General features: G+C 49.7%; 1 protein-coding gene across 3 annotated transcripts in view; it reads right to left on the bottom strand.

Annotated features, from left to right (window-relative positions):
• The window catches only part of Atp6v0a4 (ATPase H+ transporting V0 subunit a4), an 87,524-nt gene that overhangs the window by 18,052 nt on the left and 55,323 nt on the right, over window positions 1-14,149 (bottom strand). For all 3 annotated transcript variants that reach the window (XM_037203644.1, XM_037203646.1, XM_037203645.1), the window contains 5 exons: window positions 13,879-14,091; window positions 10,060-10,210; window positions 7,727-7,866; window positions 5,515-5,672; window positions 2,690-2,783 (listed from right to left, as the gene is read on the bottom strand). In XM_037203644.1, coding sequence (XP_037059539.1) covers window positions 2,690-2,783; window positions 5,515-5,672; window positions 7,727-7,866; window positions 10,060-10,210; window positions 13,879-14,091 — 756 coding nt within the window. The remainder of the gene's footprint in view (window positions 1-2,689; window positions 2,784-5,514; window positions 5,673-7,726; window positions 7,867-10,059; window positions 10,211-13,878; window positions 14,092-14,149) is intronic.

Below are 14,149 nucleotides of genomic sequence, written 5' to 3'. Positions count from 1 at the left end.
TGGTGGAAAGCCAACTAAGACACCCTCTCCTTTTCTCTCCTTCCCTTAAGACATCATGTCTTTTCATGATCGCCCTTCTCGTCCCACGCCCGTGCCCCTGCACACACTTTAAATCTAGGCTTTGTACGAGAGAAAACAAGCAGCCTTGGTCTTTCTGCAGTAGGCTAATTTAGTCCAACATAGTAATTTCCAGTTTCATCCATTTCCCTGCAAATGCCATAATTTCATTTTTTCTTTATGACTGAATAAAACCCCAATTGTGTACATGTACTACATTCTCCTTAGCCGTTCGTGTGGTGATGGGCATCTAAGCATGTTCCCTTTCCTGGCTGCATGGATGTGCAGGTGTGTCTGTGGTATAGCCAAGGCAGGGCTAGCTGGTCATACGGTTCTACTTTCAGGTTTTTGAGGGATGGCATACTGACTTCTGTGATGGCCACACGTGTTTCATCCCCTCACCCAGGGTATGTAAAGTTCTCCTACATCCTCCCCAGCACTTGCTGGCCCTCTCAGTTTGTAAGTGTGAAGTCCTCCATCCTTGCTGAGTCTGAGGCGCCGAACTGGATGGGTGGGGTTTGCTGGTGGGTGGGTGTGGGCTGTGCAGGAAGAGAAGGTAGTAAGAATGGGCTTCCAAGCAAAGGAAAGTCACCAGACCCTGACATCTCCTCCAGACTCCCTCGGCCTGCTTCCTGGTCATGCCGTCCTGACCAATGGGAACGCCTTCCACCCTGCAAAGACGGTGTGGAGCTGGAGAGACGGCTCCCGGTCAAGAACCCAGGCTGCTCTTTCAGACCTTGCTTCCAGCACCCACATCTGGCTCCCAACCACCTGCAACTCCAGCTCCAGGGGATCTGATGCTTTTGGCCTGCTAGTGCACCTACACCCATGTGCACACACCCACACAGACACACACCCACACACACACACACACACACATATACACAGAACTTAAAATAAACTCTTTAAAAAATATCAGCGGCTCGTTTGTCTTTTACACTTTGCAGTTTACAAACTGGCTTTCAAGGATTTTACCTGTTTTGATAAAACTCAGAATGTAACTGGAACTGGGCCGTAGGTCAGAAAATTCCCAGGCAATGCTTTCTGCTTTTATTGGGGCGAGGAAAGGAGTTGATGGGGGAAACCCAGGGACACTGGAGGAGATGACCATGAGGGAAGTGACTGAGAGGGAGGCTACTGGAGAGACGCTGTCAGACCCACCCTGCACCCCCTCACTCCCCACTCAACCCAGACAGGGTTTCTCTGTGTAACAGTCCTGGCACTCACAGAGATCCACCTGCCTCTGACTCCCAAGTGCTGGGATTAAAGGCGAGCGCCACCACCGCCCCACCCACGCCCCCACCCCCGGTCAGACCCACACTGTTTACTCCCAGCTGCTGAAGCTGAAACTGGCTACTCAGACTCGGTCCCACACAGAGCTGAGAAAAACATTTAAGTTCAAGCCTACAGGAGGCATAGTTGATTGGGAGCACAACACTGCCACCTGGTGGCAGTATGCACTGGCTTTATATGAATGAACGTGTGTATCCATTCACAACTCAGGTATTTTTTCCCTCAGAGATGACACAGTATAAGGCTTTGGGAGATGCCACATCTTAGTTGATTGCAAGATATAACAAACACATAAGTAAAATGAACCACTTTAAATCCACAGGAGCCTGGGGAGATGACTCAGTCTGTGAAGTGTGTGCCGTGCAAGCGTGAGAATCCAGGTTTGATCCCAGAACTCATGTAAAAATGTGTAGTGGTGTGTGCTTTTAATCCCAGCACTGGGGAAGCGAAGACCGTGAGCCCCGGGGCTCACTGGCCAGCCAGTCTAGCTTATTGGCAAAGCTCAGGTCTCAGTGAGAAACCTTGTCTCAAGACACAAGGTACGCTGAAGATGACAATGTTGACCTCTGGCCTACAAAGAAGTCATACTATACAGTGCAAAAGTAAGATGTTACCCACTGGGGGAAAAAAAAGCAAAGTAGGGGACTTCATTAGGATATTAAGTAACTTATTTAATATACATTGTTTCTAGGCACCCAAAGTAAGAGCACATGCAGGACTCCAGGAACTGTCTACCAGCTTTTCTTTTTCCTTTTTTGAGGCAGGCTCTCTCACTGGCCAGGCAGGCTAGCGTGGGTAGCTAGTGAGTTAGCCCCAGGGATCCGCCTGACTCTATCTCCTGATGGTTGGGATTCCAAGTGCATACCACCATGTCTAGATTATTTTTATTTTATTCTTTGAGACAGAGTCTCACTGTGGAGACCAGGCTGGCCTCAAACTCATAGAAATCCTCCTGCTTTGGCCTCTGAGCGTTGGCATTACAGGTGTGCACCACCATGCCCAGCCCACATCTGGCTTTTGACATGAGAGTTTGGGAGACCAAACTTGGGTCCTCATGCTTGTCACACCAAGCATCTTGCCAGCTGAGCTTCCTCTCCAGACTGCAAGAGCCTTGTCAAAGTTAGCATTAGCCAGAGAGGGTTAGCTGCCGGAGAAGCAGCAGGCAGGAGGCTATCAGAGTCCAGGGCACGGTGGCGGTCACCTACTGACCCCAGCTCTGCCTGTCACACAAGCCCCTGAGTTACCCCATCTCACCCTCGGTGTGTTGTTCCATCCCTAGTCAGAGATCTCGACCACATGTTGACCACAACTGACGTCTCACCCTGGAAGATGTTCTTACCGGATCAATCCCAAACGGGTAGGGATTTCCAGAATACACTCCTGGGATGGCCGGGTCCAGCTGCAAATACTGACTCTTTTCCATGACATGAGCACTACAGAGACAAAGTGGGAGACAGAAGTCACAGACTGATCACCAGTCAAGGGCGGAAGTACTACAGTGTCATCGGCCATGAGCTTCCACGTCAACCAAAGCCCAGGTGCTGGCCAGGCGGCAGTTTGGTTCACTCAGTGGCTCCATGTTTGGTCACAGAATAGCTAACCATGTGTCAGGTACTGTCCTGAGCCCTGGGGCTTCTGAAGCTGCCCTCTTCAGAAGTACGGACTGGGCCGAGGGGAACAGACAGTAAAGGAGGAGAGGAGAGAGCTGGTCCGAGCCGTGCGACACCTGGGCCAGTCCTGATGGGCAGGCAGACTTTTTATACACAGACCTTTATCTCTGTGAAATCCAAGCCCTCCCCCAAAAACAAAAGAGAAAAAACAAAAATGAGGAACTCGGTCTGGCTACCTCTGTCCCCCAGTAGCTAGGTTACAAATCTGTGCTGCCGTGCCCAGCATGCCCATCCTTTGAAGTGGATACCAGGGATCTGGATTTGGGTCTGCATGTTGGAACAGCAAGCCCCGTAAGAAATGTACCCAGCCCCATTTTTTTTTTTACAAGCCTCTATAGGAAACCCAAGGAGTATGTGTTTGAAATTAAGAACAGAAGACTGACCACTGTGACAAGATGCCCAGAAAAGCACTCTCCTCCTGCCGCATCACTGTGCCATGGTCTCAGACAGCGGCTTGGGACACCAGGGAGCCTATTTGGGCCACTAGCATGCTGCCTTCCTTATTGGGCCATACACCCAACCCCAGGGACCACAGGAAGTCTCCAGAAAGACAAGTGTCAGAGGAAGCAGGCCCAGGGCCCAGGCTCTGCCTGAGAGCACTTCAGCTCTGGTGATGGAGGACTGCAACTCTCTCCACCTCCCCAAGAACATGGCTCTGCTTTATGCTATCTCAACACTGGGGCATGTGCTGAGCACTGTCCACCCTGACTCTAGGATGTCCGAAGAGCCTGGAGCCAGAAGGGCCGTTTGCAGGTACATTAAAGACGTACACTTGTACCCACTCCACGGGGGAACAAAATTTCATGTAGTTTTGGGAAATCATACAGATTTAATATATTTTGAAACAGTTCTTCAAGGCGTCTCTTCAGGTGCCTGTTCATTATAAGGGCAGACCACAAATACAGCCAGGTTGGAGCTTTAGTCTTAGCTTTAATTTTTCTTCATTACTTTATCATTGCCATCCTCTACCTGCCAGAACTCGGGCCTTCCAGAAACGCCAAATGAGACCTGTCAGAACCTCCACATCTCAAGCTAAAAATTGTCACCATCTGGGCTGGGGATGCAGTCAGTAGTGGCCCACTTGCTTGTACCAGGACCTGATCTCAGTCCTCTTACCAAAAAACAAAACACCTTCCATTTTCTCCAGAAAGCTTAGTTAAGCCTTCTAACAATGGTTAACAAATAAAATTTCCTGAAGAAAGTTCCCTCGAGCTAATCTCCTCACATGAGACTGCTTGTTTTCTCTCTCCCCTCTTAGATGTCCCCTACAGGCTTGAGTGGAAAAAATAAAACCCTTGGATTTCCTTTAATAGGAATGTCATAGGCTGGGCACGGTGAGGCAGAGGCAGGCTGATCTCTAAAAGTTCAAGGCCAGGGCTATGTAGTGAGACCTTGTCTCAAAAACAGGAAGGAGGGAGGGAGGGAGGGAGGGAGGGAGGGAGGGAGGGAGGGAGGAAGGAAGGAAGGAAGGAAGGAAGGAAGGAAGGAAGGAAGGAAGGAAGGAAGGAAGGAAGGAAGGAAGGAAATAATACTCCCATGACAGGAGGAGAGGGAAGAGGCAGGACCGGAAACAAGGCTATATCTGCACCATTTCTGTCTCTCTCAAACTGAGTCCCCTCTCTCCCCAGACCCCCATCCTTGAAGTGCTGTGCTTCCAGTCTGATCAGCTGCTAAAACAGTTGTGAAAAGTACAAGGGAGATGCAGTCCGTGCAGTTAGAGAGCTTCTAGATGCCTCTTCCATCCAGCTAGCTCCGCCCACCCTCCCGACTCTGTCAGCCACAAGCAAATTCAGGAAGCTGCCGATGCAAACTCTCAATCTCCTCCCTGCTCTTAATACTGAACTCTGGCTTTTCTGGACAGCCTAAGGAAAAAGTCCGCTGCAGGGGGTGGGGCCTGGAACACTGGAAGGGAGGGTCTGCGTACTTCGTCATCTGTGCCCGCCTCTCGTAAGGCAAAGACTTCACTAAACTCCCAGTTGGTGGTTGGAGATCTCACCCTCCATCTCCACACAAGAACAAAGGACTCTGCCAACCTCGCCCTCTTCTCTGTGAAGCTATCTCTCTGCAATACAATAACCAGTTCAGCGGCTGGGGAAGTGGTACAGCAGGTCTTGCACACAAAATAAAACTGGGTTACTGGGACTGAAGAGCTGGCTTGGCAGCTAAGGGCACTGGATGCTCTTGCAGAGGACCCAAGTTCAATTCCCAGCAACCAAGTGGCAGCTCAGAAAAACCATCTAACTGCAGTTTCACGGGATCCAATGCCCCCTTCTGACCTCTGCTGCACACACATTGTACACATACATACATGTAGGTAAAACATCCATACTGTAAAGTACTAATAAATAAATCTTTTTTTAAAAAAAAAAGACTGCATTGTTAGTGAAATTTCGGGGGCATCTGTGATCAGAGCCATGTGGAAACCCTCCCAGCTGGTCACTGAGGTCTTTGGATGGCCAGCCAACAAGCACACCCTGGCAGGCTGTAAACTTACTTCCACGTGCCATTTCTGAACATAGGCTGGACGCTCCAAGAGGATCCAAAGATGTTAAAAGATTTGGAGAAGCAGTCATTGTAGATCAAGCCGGTGTAGATGGAGAATACGCCCATGAGCAGGATCAGGTAACGCCCATTGAAGAAGGTGTTCCAGATCTGGCCCAGGGAAACAGAAAGGGCAAGTTGTCAGTGGGGTCTAAAGAGATGCAGGAGATGGGATGTCGCCAGCATCAGTAGTGTGGAGAGAGATGGCCTGACCAAGGCAGACATCATATTCCCACATGCCAGGGTGACCTGAGCTTATGCAGGTTAATCAGAGAATCCCTGGCCTGTATTTACTGTACAAACAAAAATGTGTAAGCCTCATGTTCTTTCTTTCAGCAGAATGGACTGCCATGCATGCTGAGGCCTCGTCTGCTAAGGAAGGGACTGTGGTCTCCAGCACCTCCAGGAGGGAAGCCTGAACTGGCCTCTGCTCCACTTTCCCAGGTCAGATCTGTATTCATTGGGGGCCTTGTCTTCAGAGCTGGGCTTTTGTCTGCCACATCTGCCAGGGAAAGCAGTTTCCTGGGGCACTGGATACAGGTTATCATTCATTCCAAAGATGCTAGATACAGATATCATTCATTCTAAGGATGCCAGATAGAGGTATTCATTCTAAGGATGCTGGATACGGGTATCATTCATTCTAAGAACTGTTGACATGTTGTTTTCCAACTTTAAATGTTTCTATAGGAAATGACATCTGTTAAAAGCTCACCATGGAAGACTGAATTGGTCACAAGACTGACCTTGCTTATGATTAACTCACAATAATGTCATGGCACTTGCTCTACCAATCTAGCCTGTGCCAAAGAACTGCAGCCATTTACAGTCTGGAACATAGCTAAGGGCATGTTTCCACTCTGTTGAATGTATTACCATGAGCACATCTGCCATTAACTGACTGGCAGACAAATTCCAACCCTCACAGGCACCTATGGGCTTCTACCTCCAAAACAAAGTGGAAGGGCACCATGCCACAGGCAGAGAGACTTCAAGTCAAGTGTGAGGTCCCAATGTCAGGAGCCCTTGGAGTTTCTTTAAAAAAAAAAAAGATTCTGCCATGAACAAACATCCATGGTATTTTAAGATAGGTTTTAAAGGAAGCTACAAACAATGTTTAGCGCTTGATGGCAACTTTTGAAAATTACATATCTGCAGATAAGCACGAACACACAAAATGGAAATATATTCAAAAATATTCATCACCATCTTTCTCTAGATGGTTGACTGTAGTCCAAACTAAGTTCTACAATAAATGTTTTGTTTTAATAATCAGAGTAAAGAAAGTTTTTTAAAAATTAAGAGAAAGCTAGGTTTAATTCCAGCACTCCAGAGGCAGAAGTAAACAGATCTCTATGAGTTTGAGACCAGGTTGGTTTGTATAGTGAGATCCTGTCTCAAAATAATAGTGATGATGATGATGATGATGATGATGATGATGATGGGGACTGGAGGTGTAACAATGGTAGAACCCTTGCTAAGTTCACACAAGTTCCTGGGTTTATTTCTCAATACCCCCAGACAGCAACCAAAAAAATCTTGTTATTCCTTATGTGACAATCCACATACACATTTTTTAAACAGATTGATTCTTACATGCATTTTTTTTTTTTTTTTTTTTTGGTTTTTCGAGACAGGGTTTCTCTGTGTACCTTTGCGCCTTTCCTGGGACTCACTTGGTAGCCCAGGCTGGCCTCGAACTCACAGAGATCCGCCTGCCTCTGCCTCTCGAGTGCTGGGATTAAAGGCGTGTGCCACCACTGCCCAGCTTACATGCATTTTTTTATGTGTGAGTATATGCCACATGTGTTCAGGTGCCTAAGGAAGCCAGAAGAGGGAGCTGGATGCCCTGAAACTGGAGTTACAGGTGGTTGTGAGCTGCCCAGCAAAGGTGCTGGGAACCAAGCCCAGGTCTTCGACAAGAGCACTTTGCACTCTTAACTGCTGAGCCATCTCTCAAGCCCTTCACACATACATTTTGTTTTTGTTTTTTGTTTGTTCAAGATAAGGTGTCACTGTCTCTTGGTTTGACTGTCCCAGAACCCACTATGTAGCCTAGGGTAGCCTCAAACTCAGAGATCTTCCTGAGGCAAGTGCTACCACGACCAACACCTCGCATACACGTGTGGATGTGTTCCCTCCGGGAACACGGGCTGACCACCAACCTCATTGGTGCTCTTCTGAGCCAGCAGGCGCCTCTCGTTCAGGACCATCCACAGGGCCGCCATCAGCATCACCATCCCGTGACCGCAGTCTCCAAACATCACGGCGAACAGGAAGGGGAAGGTGACGATCGTGTAGGGAGCTGTCGGGGTGACATCCACAGCAGCTGAGGCCCCTTAATGGGCCCTCACCCCGAACCAAGATTTCTCTAGAGAGGCCCCTCCTGCTGCTGGCGGGTTCCCACAGGCCTCCCTGATTGTCTCTCCCCCACCATCTATCTCCACACAGTCCTGGCGTGGTTCCCGTGTGCCCAGGCTACCCCATGAGCACAGGTTCTCCTTTCTCGGTTTGTGGCGGCACTGCGTCTCACACAGGTGACTCAAGCTTCAAGACTCCCACAGTCACAAAGCTAGACGGCATTTGTAATGGTTGATCGTGACTGCTTGCTGGACTGGATCAGTCCAGTGTGATGGTACCCCAGAAAGAAGGAGATCCTGAGGGCTCTGACCTAACCACTGGATTAATCCCTCGATGGATTCATAGGATGGCGGCATTGGGAGGGGGTGAAAGGTAGTGGTCTAAGGCCTCATCTGCTAACTAAGGAAACTGGCAGGCTGTGGTCTGGGGCATCTCCACAGGACAGTCCCTAAGCTGGCCTTCAGTGCCTGCTCTTCCCTCATAGGTGGATCTGTATTCATTTGGGGAAATAGGTCACTGGTTGGGACTTGTGCTGGCTAGTTTTTTGTCAACTTGGCACAAGCTAGAGTCATTGTAGGAAGAAGCCTCCATCAGATTGGCTGGTAGGCAAGTCTGTGGGGGCATTTTCTTATTAATGAGAAGGCCCAGCCCACTGGGAGCAGTGCCACCCTGGTGTTTAAGAAAGTAAGCTGAACAAGCCATGCAGAGCAAGGCAGTAAGCAGTCTTCCTCCATGGTCTCTGCTTCAGTTCCTGCCCTGACTTCCCTTCACGATGAACTACAACTATAAGCTGAACTAAACCCTCTCCCCCGAGTTGCTTTTGGTCATAGTGTTTATCACAGCATCAGAAAGCCAACTAGAGTAAGATTCTGCCTTGCCCTGGCCCCTTCCCGCATTCCCCTCTTCTCGGTTCTTATTTCTCCTCCCTAGCATGCTTCTGCAACCATGATGCTCTGCCCAAGGGACCAAGCATCCTTGTACTGAACCCTCTAAAGCTGTGAGCTAAAATAAATCCTCCCTCCCTATGGTGGTCTGAAGGACTAACGTCCCCCACAGGCTCACATATTTGAGCACTGGCTCTCCAGTTAGTGGGACTATTTGGGAAGATTATGGAACCTTTAGGAGGTGGAGCCTTGATGGAAGAAGTATGTCACTTCTTCCATGGACTTTAGATTTTATAGCCTTGCCCCACTGTTTTCTTTCTCTGCTTCCTGTGTGCAGATGAAAATGTGGTCCCCCAGCTTCCTACTTCTACTGCTCTGCCTGCCCCTTCTGTTGCCATGATATATTGTCCCTCTGGAACCATGAACTAAAATAAACCTTTGCTTCCCTAAGTTTCTTTTTGTCAGGGCATTTTATTACAGCAACAGAAAAGTACTAATATAACCCCATCTCCTGTAAGCTGTCTATGGAGGTATTCAGCCAGTGTCATGAAAGTGCTAACAGGACTGAAAACCTACCTCTGACTTCTACAATACCATCTTTGGTCTGTCTCCACCACAGATACAACACCAGCAGTTACTCACCAGCATTGTGACCCCTTGAAGCCTCAAATTATTGGTCACAAGTTAGAGAGGACTCAGGCTGGAGAACCGCACTGTTCTCTGTGCGGCTACGGAGCATCTGGTCTACCCCTCTATTTTACTAACCAGGTGATCACAGTCACAGAGAGCAAGGCAGGGGACGAAGGATCTACTCTCCTGATCCCAAGTCCTTTCTCAGACAATGACTCCAGGATTGAAAAGATGCTAGAGGGCCTTGGTTGACTTGGAGAAGAAAATGAAAACTAGGGTTGGCTGCCATTTTAAACATCCAGGTGTGGTATCACACAATTGTATACTCAGTGCTCACGAGATGGAAACACAGGAAATCATGAGTTCAAGGCCACCCTGGGCTACATACAGGAACCTGACTCTAAACAAAAAAAAAATACTCAAGGAGGGGTAAAGACAAAAAAATAAATAAATAAATCGTTCATGAGTTAGCATCTACAAATGACATACAGGGCATCAGGAAACCAAATGAGGTTGTAGAATGTCATGGTGTGATTGGATTCACCTCTTGCATTTACTGAGAGGCACACCTTAGTAATTTTCAATTTCATGCTACCTCATTGTGCAAGGCGTCAGAACCTTACCTGGGTTGATCTCTCTGTAGCTGCCTACACCATACGCATCGACAATGTTCTGGAAGCCAGCTGTAAACTTATTGGTCCTGTTGAAGGTGGGAGGGTCTGTTTTAGTCTCCACTTCTGTCATGATGGGGACCATGGAAGAGCCACTGAGTTCCTGCAGAAAGAACAGGTGACCCATGTGTATATACGAGAGCTAAGTGCTGGCCCCCAGATCTGGACATGAACTTGGGACATTTCTTGACCTCTCTGAGAACCATGATCCCGCCTATGAAAGGTGAATGTGTCTCAGTACTTACCTAATATCTCTTACCGGAGTGTATCAAAAGGGCAGAGCCTGTCCTGATTCTCTGGCCATCCTCCATCCCCCAGCACACACACACACACACACACACACACACACACACACACACTCTATTCTTCCCTCTCTTCACCTCTCTACAGAAGGTCAAACATTTTGATAATTCATCTATATCTTTCAAGTAGCACCAACTTCTCCCTCACTCTCTTCTAACTGCCCAATAGGTTTTCCTGACTCAGCAGCTCTAGAAAATCCACGCTCCTACAGCTGAATCACCAACTTGCCCTGGCTAGGTCCTCCACTTTCCCAGATTCTTAAAGTTCTGTAGCCACCATTTCGGTCCCTTCTCCTGACTTAGTGGCCACCATTCCAGCTCAATACTTCTCCCTCCTGAATCCTGACTCTTGTTCTCTAAGTTGCCACCCTAACCAGGCCTCACCATCTCCAGCCTAGGTGTCTTCTGTTCATTCACCCCGCCCCACCCCGTCTAGAATAAAGGAAACAGAAGGCATTGTTCTCCACAGGCTCCAACGGCCTGAAGAGTGAAGTCCAAACACCTTAGGCTCACGGTAAAGGCTTCTTTAGGAGGTTAACATCTTCACTTCCTCATGGAAGCCAAGGCGATGAAAGGCACACCTCCATTTGCCCAAGCCTTCCCAACTTTCCGCATGCTCCATCCACCACCCCAAACCCCCCCAGAGATGGGCAGAGGTGCTCTTGGAATCCACCAATTGAAGGGCAGAGTTTAGTCTCCGTTCACCTGATTCCCAGAGGCAGACCTCAAGACAAATCCCAGTTCGGAAATAAGGAAACTGAGGCACAGCAGGGTTAAGAAACTGCTCCAGGTCATAAGGCATGTGGCAGTGTTTCCCACTGTACTGTTATGGGGGGCTAGGAATCTCCTTCTTAGCAGCAAGGCCCGAAGCCTCATCTCCTTCCTGTGCACACCCCAGGGCAGCTGGCACAGGCTGGCAGAGGCCACAAGGGAAGGGATTGTTGACGATGACGACAGTACCCAGCACCTGGTTTCTCTTCACACTTCCTTCTGCCTCCCACTCACATGGCGCCTCCCACGCCTGTCTGGGGAAGCACCTGTGATTTCTCAGGGGTTGAAGAAACTGCTCTAGCCAGCCTTGTCGGAAGTCTAGCCTTAGGATGACACAGGGTGGCATTGAGACAGGGTCTCCTGTATCTCGAGGCTGGCCTTGAAGTAGCTATTACTCGAGGATGACCTTGAACTTCAGATCCTTCTGGGTCTAACTCCTGAGTACTGGGATTACAGGCGTGCTCCACCATTCAGCTGTATTCTGAGTTTAATTCTCACGCCACTGGTGTGGCACCACCTCCCTGGTGGCCCAGCTGTCCCCATTCTGCAGTGAAAATGTTCCTAAAATACAGACGGGACCAGGCTACTCTGGTATGGAATAAAATGGCTCAGTAGGTAAGGGTGCTTGCCACCAAGCGGATGATCTGAGTTCAATTCCTGGTGGAGGGAAAAAAATCAACTCAGACAGGTTGTCCTCTGACCTCCACATGTGCGCACCTCCCCACACACACACAAGTTAAATGTAATAAAATGTTCTATTCCCCCTGCCTCCCCCCTACACTGTTCTGAGGGCCACTTAGGATCCTCATCCTCCATCCTACACCAGCCCTGCCCTCTCCCTGCTCACTGAGCACTCTGCTTCATGATTCCTCCAGAAAGCACCCCTGCTCGGTCCCATGGGAGGAAAATGCACCATTTTAAACTGCCCCCTCTGTGTGGTTTGGGAACGACACTTGAGGGTGACGAAAACACTGTGCACCCTGAAGTCCCGCCTCCCTGACTGTGACCCACGATAGCTCTCCCTGCCTCCACTCCCTTCAGCATGCCCAGCTCCCCCCTCCCGGGCCATGTTCACCACAAGCTCCACCTTTAGACCCCTCGGCCTGAAAGCGCTGCCTCACCGTATCCCCAGGGTACTCAGCAACATCTGCTCTGATCGCCACCTGCTCAGGGGCTTGTCTGGCAACAGCTGCCGTGAGCCGTGCCCACCCCCCTTACCAGATGCATCACCTGCCTAGCAGGAAGTCTTCCCACCTTCCCAGCGAGATCTCTATCAGTCAGACCAGCTTCCCTCCACCCTGCCCCTCAACCGGATAGGGTTACCACCCTGACACTCCATGCAGTGATCCGAGCAAGGGTATCACATTCTCCAGCAGGAACCCACCGGTCCACCCTGCTCACACCGCAGAGCCCAATCCCACTTGTGGTTGACTCTGGCCCTAAAGCCCTGTGTGGCTCTGCATGGCATGAGGCATCCTCCTGCCTGGGCTTGGATGGCATCGCTACTATTCTCACATACCCAGCACCAAGCGTCGGCCCTCAGGCACTCTTTGGGCTGGGGCTCGCTCTTTCTTCGATGAGGTCAAAGGTGAACCAGCTTCTCTGCCGTGATGTCCTTCATTTCCCTAACCCACCGTTCACAGCTGCCTGTGAGCACATACGCAGGACATGTGCGGTGCTCATCTCTCATTTTAGAAAGTCTACTGGGGGTGCTGGAGAGATGGCTCGGTGGTTAAGAGCACCATCTGCTCTTCCAGAGGTCCTGAGTTCAACTCCCAGCAACCACATGGTGGCTCACACTTATCTCTAGTGGAATCTGATGCCCCCTTCTGGCATAAAGTTGCACATGCAGATAGAGCACTCATCTACAGAAATAAATACTAAAATCTACTGGGGTGAGGCCCTGTCTACCCAGGGAGCTCTGGATCCACTATGCCCAGTGAAAGTGTAGCAGGAGGTAGTAACTAAACACCATGCATGTGCTCCGTGCTGCAGTAGGCATGCTGAACCGCGTGTGCCTTAGGACAGGGGCTTGGCTGCTTGTCTCTCTAGCTAGCCGAAGGTCTCCCTAAGGTGACAGGCGGCACCTATGTCTCTCTATGAGCACTCAAAATGTGCAGAAATGGTGGCAGTTTTCCAGTTGCTGGGGGAAAGGAGTTTCTCTTCTATGCCTTAGCACTGAGTTAAGAAGCAAAGGTAAAGGGGTTGGGGACGTAGCTCAGTCAGTGCCTGCCTAGCATCTCCAAGCCCTGGGCTCAGTCCGCAGCACTGAATAAATCAGGTGTAGTGATGCATGCCTGGAGTCACAAGTTCAAGGTCAGCCAGCAGTGGTGGCGGACGCCTTCAACCCCAGCTCTCCAGAGACAAAGGCAGGTGGATCTCTATGAGTGTGAGGCCAGCCTGATCTATAGAGTGAGTTCCAGGACAGCCAGGGCCACACAGAGAAACCCTGTCTCAAAAAACAAAAAAGTTTAAGTTCATCCTCAGTTACATAGAGTTTGAGGCGCTCTCTCTCTCTCTCTCTCTCTCTCTCTCTCTCTCTCTCTCTCTCTTTATGTACTAGAGGTACATGACTAGAGGTACATGGTAGAGACAATTCTACCACTAAGTCACCTGTTAAGTTCACAACCCCAGACAGGATGAACAGGGGTCGGGGAGGTCGGATGTAATTTTCCTCCCAGCTGCCCCTGCCACCCACCATGCCCTGCTCCAGGGCCCTCTTGATGTGCTTGGTGTCTGCTACTGGGAACCAGATCTCGGCGATGATGCACTGCTGGGTGACGTCGATGTTGCACATGTTCAGGACGTGGTAGACGGCCTTCATCTTCTGCACCTTGATGACCCAGGAGTGCCAGTTGGCGGCTGCTTCCTGCAGTAGGCGCTGTCGGTGAGAGTCTGTTTGGGTGATGACCTGGGCAAAAACAAAAACAGAAAAGCAATGAACATCTGTGGGGTTATTCGACATGATG

Source organism: Peromyscus leucopus, chromosome 3 (genome assembly GCF_004664715.2).
Source record: "Peromyscus leucopus breed LL Stock chromosome 3, UCI_PerLeu_2.1, whole genome shotgun sequence".
NCBI lineage: Eukaryota > Metazoa > Chordata > Mammalia > Rodentia > Cricetidae > Peromyscus > Peromyscus leucopus.
Note: the sequence above shows the minus strand (reverse complement) of the source record. Positions and strands in the feature narration are given on the sequence as shown.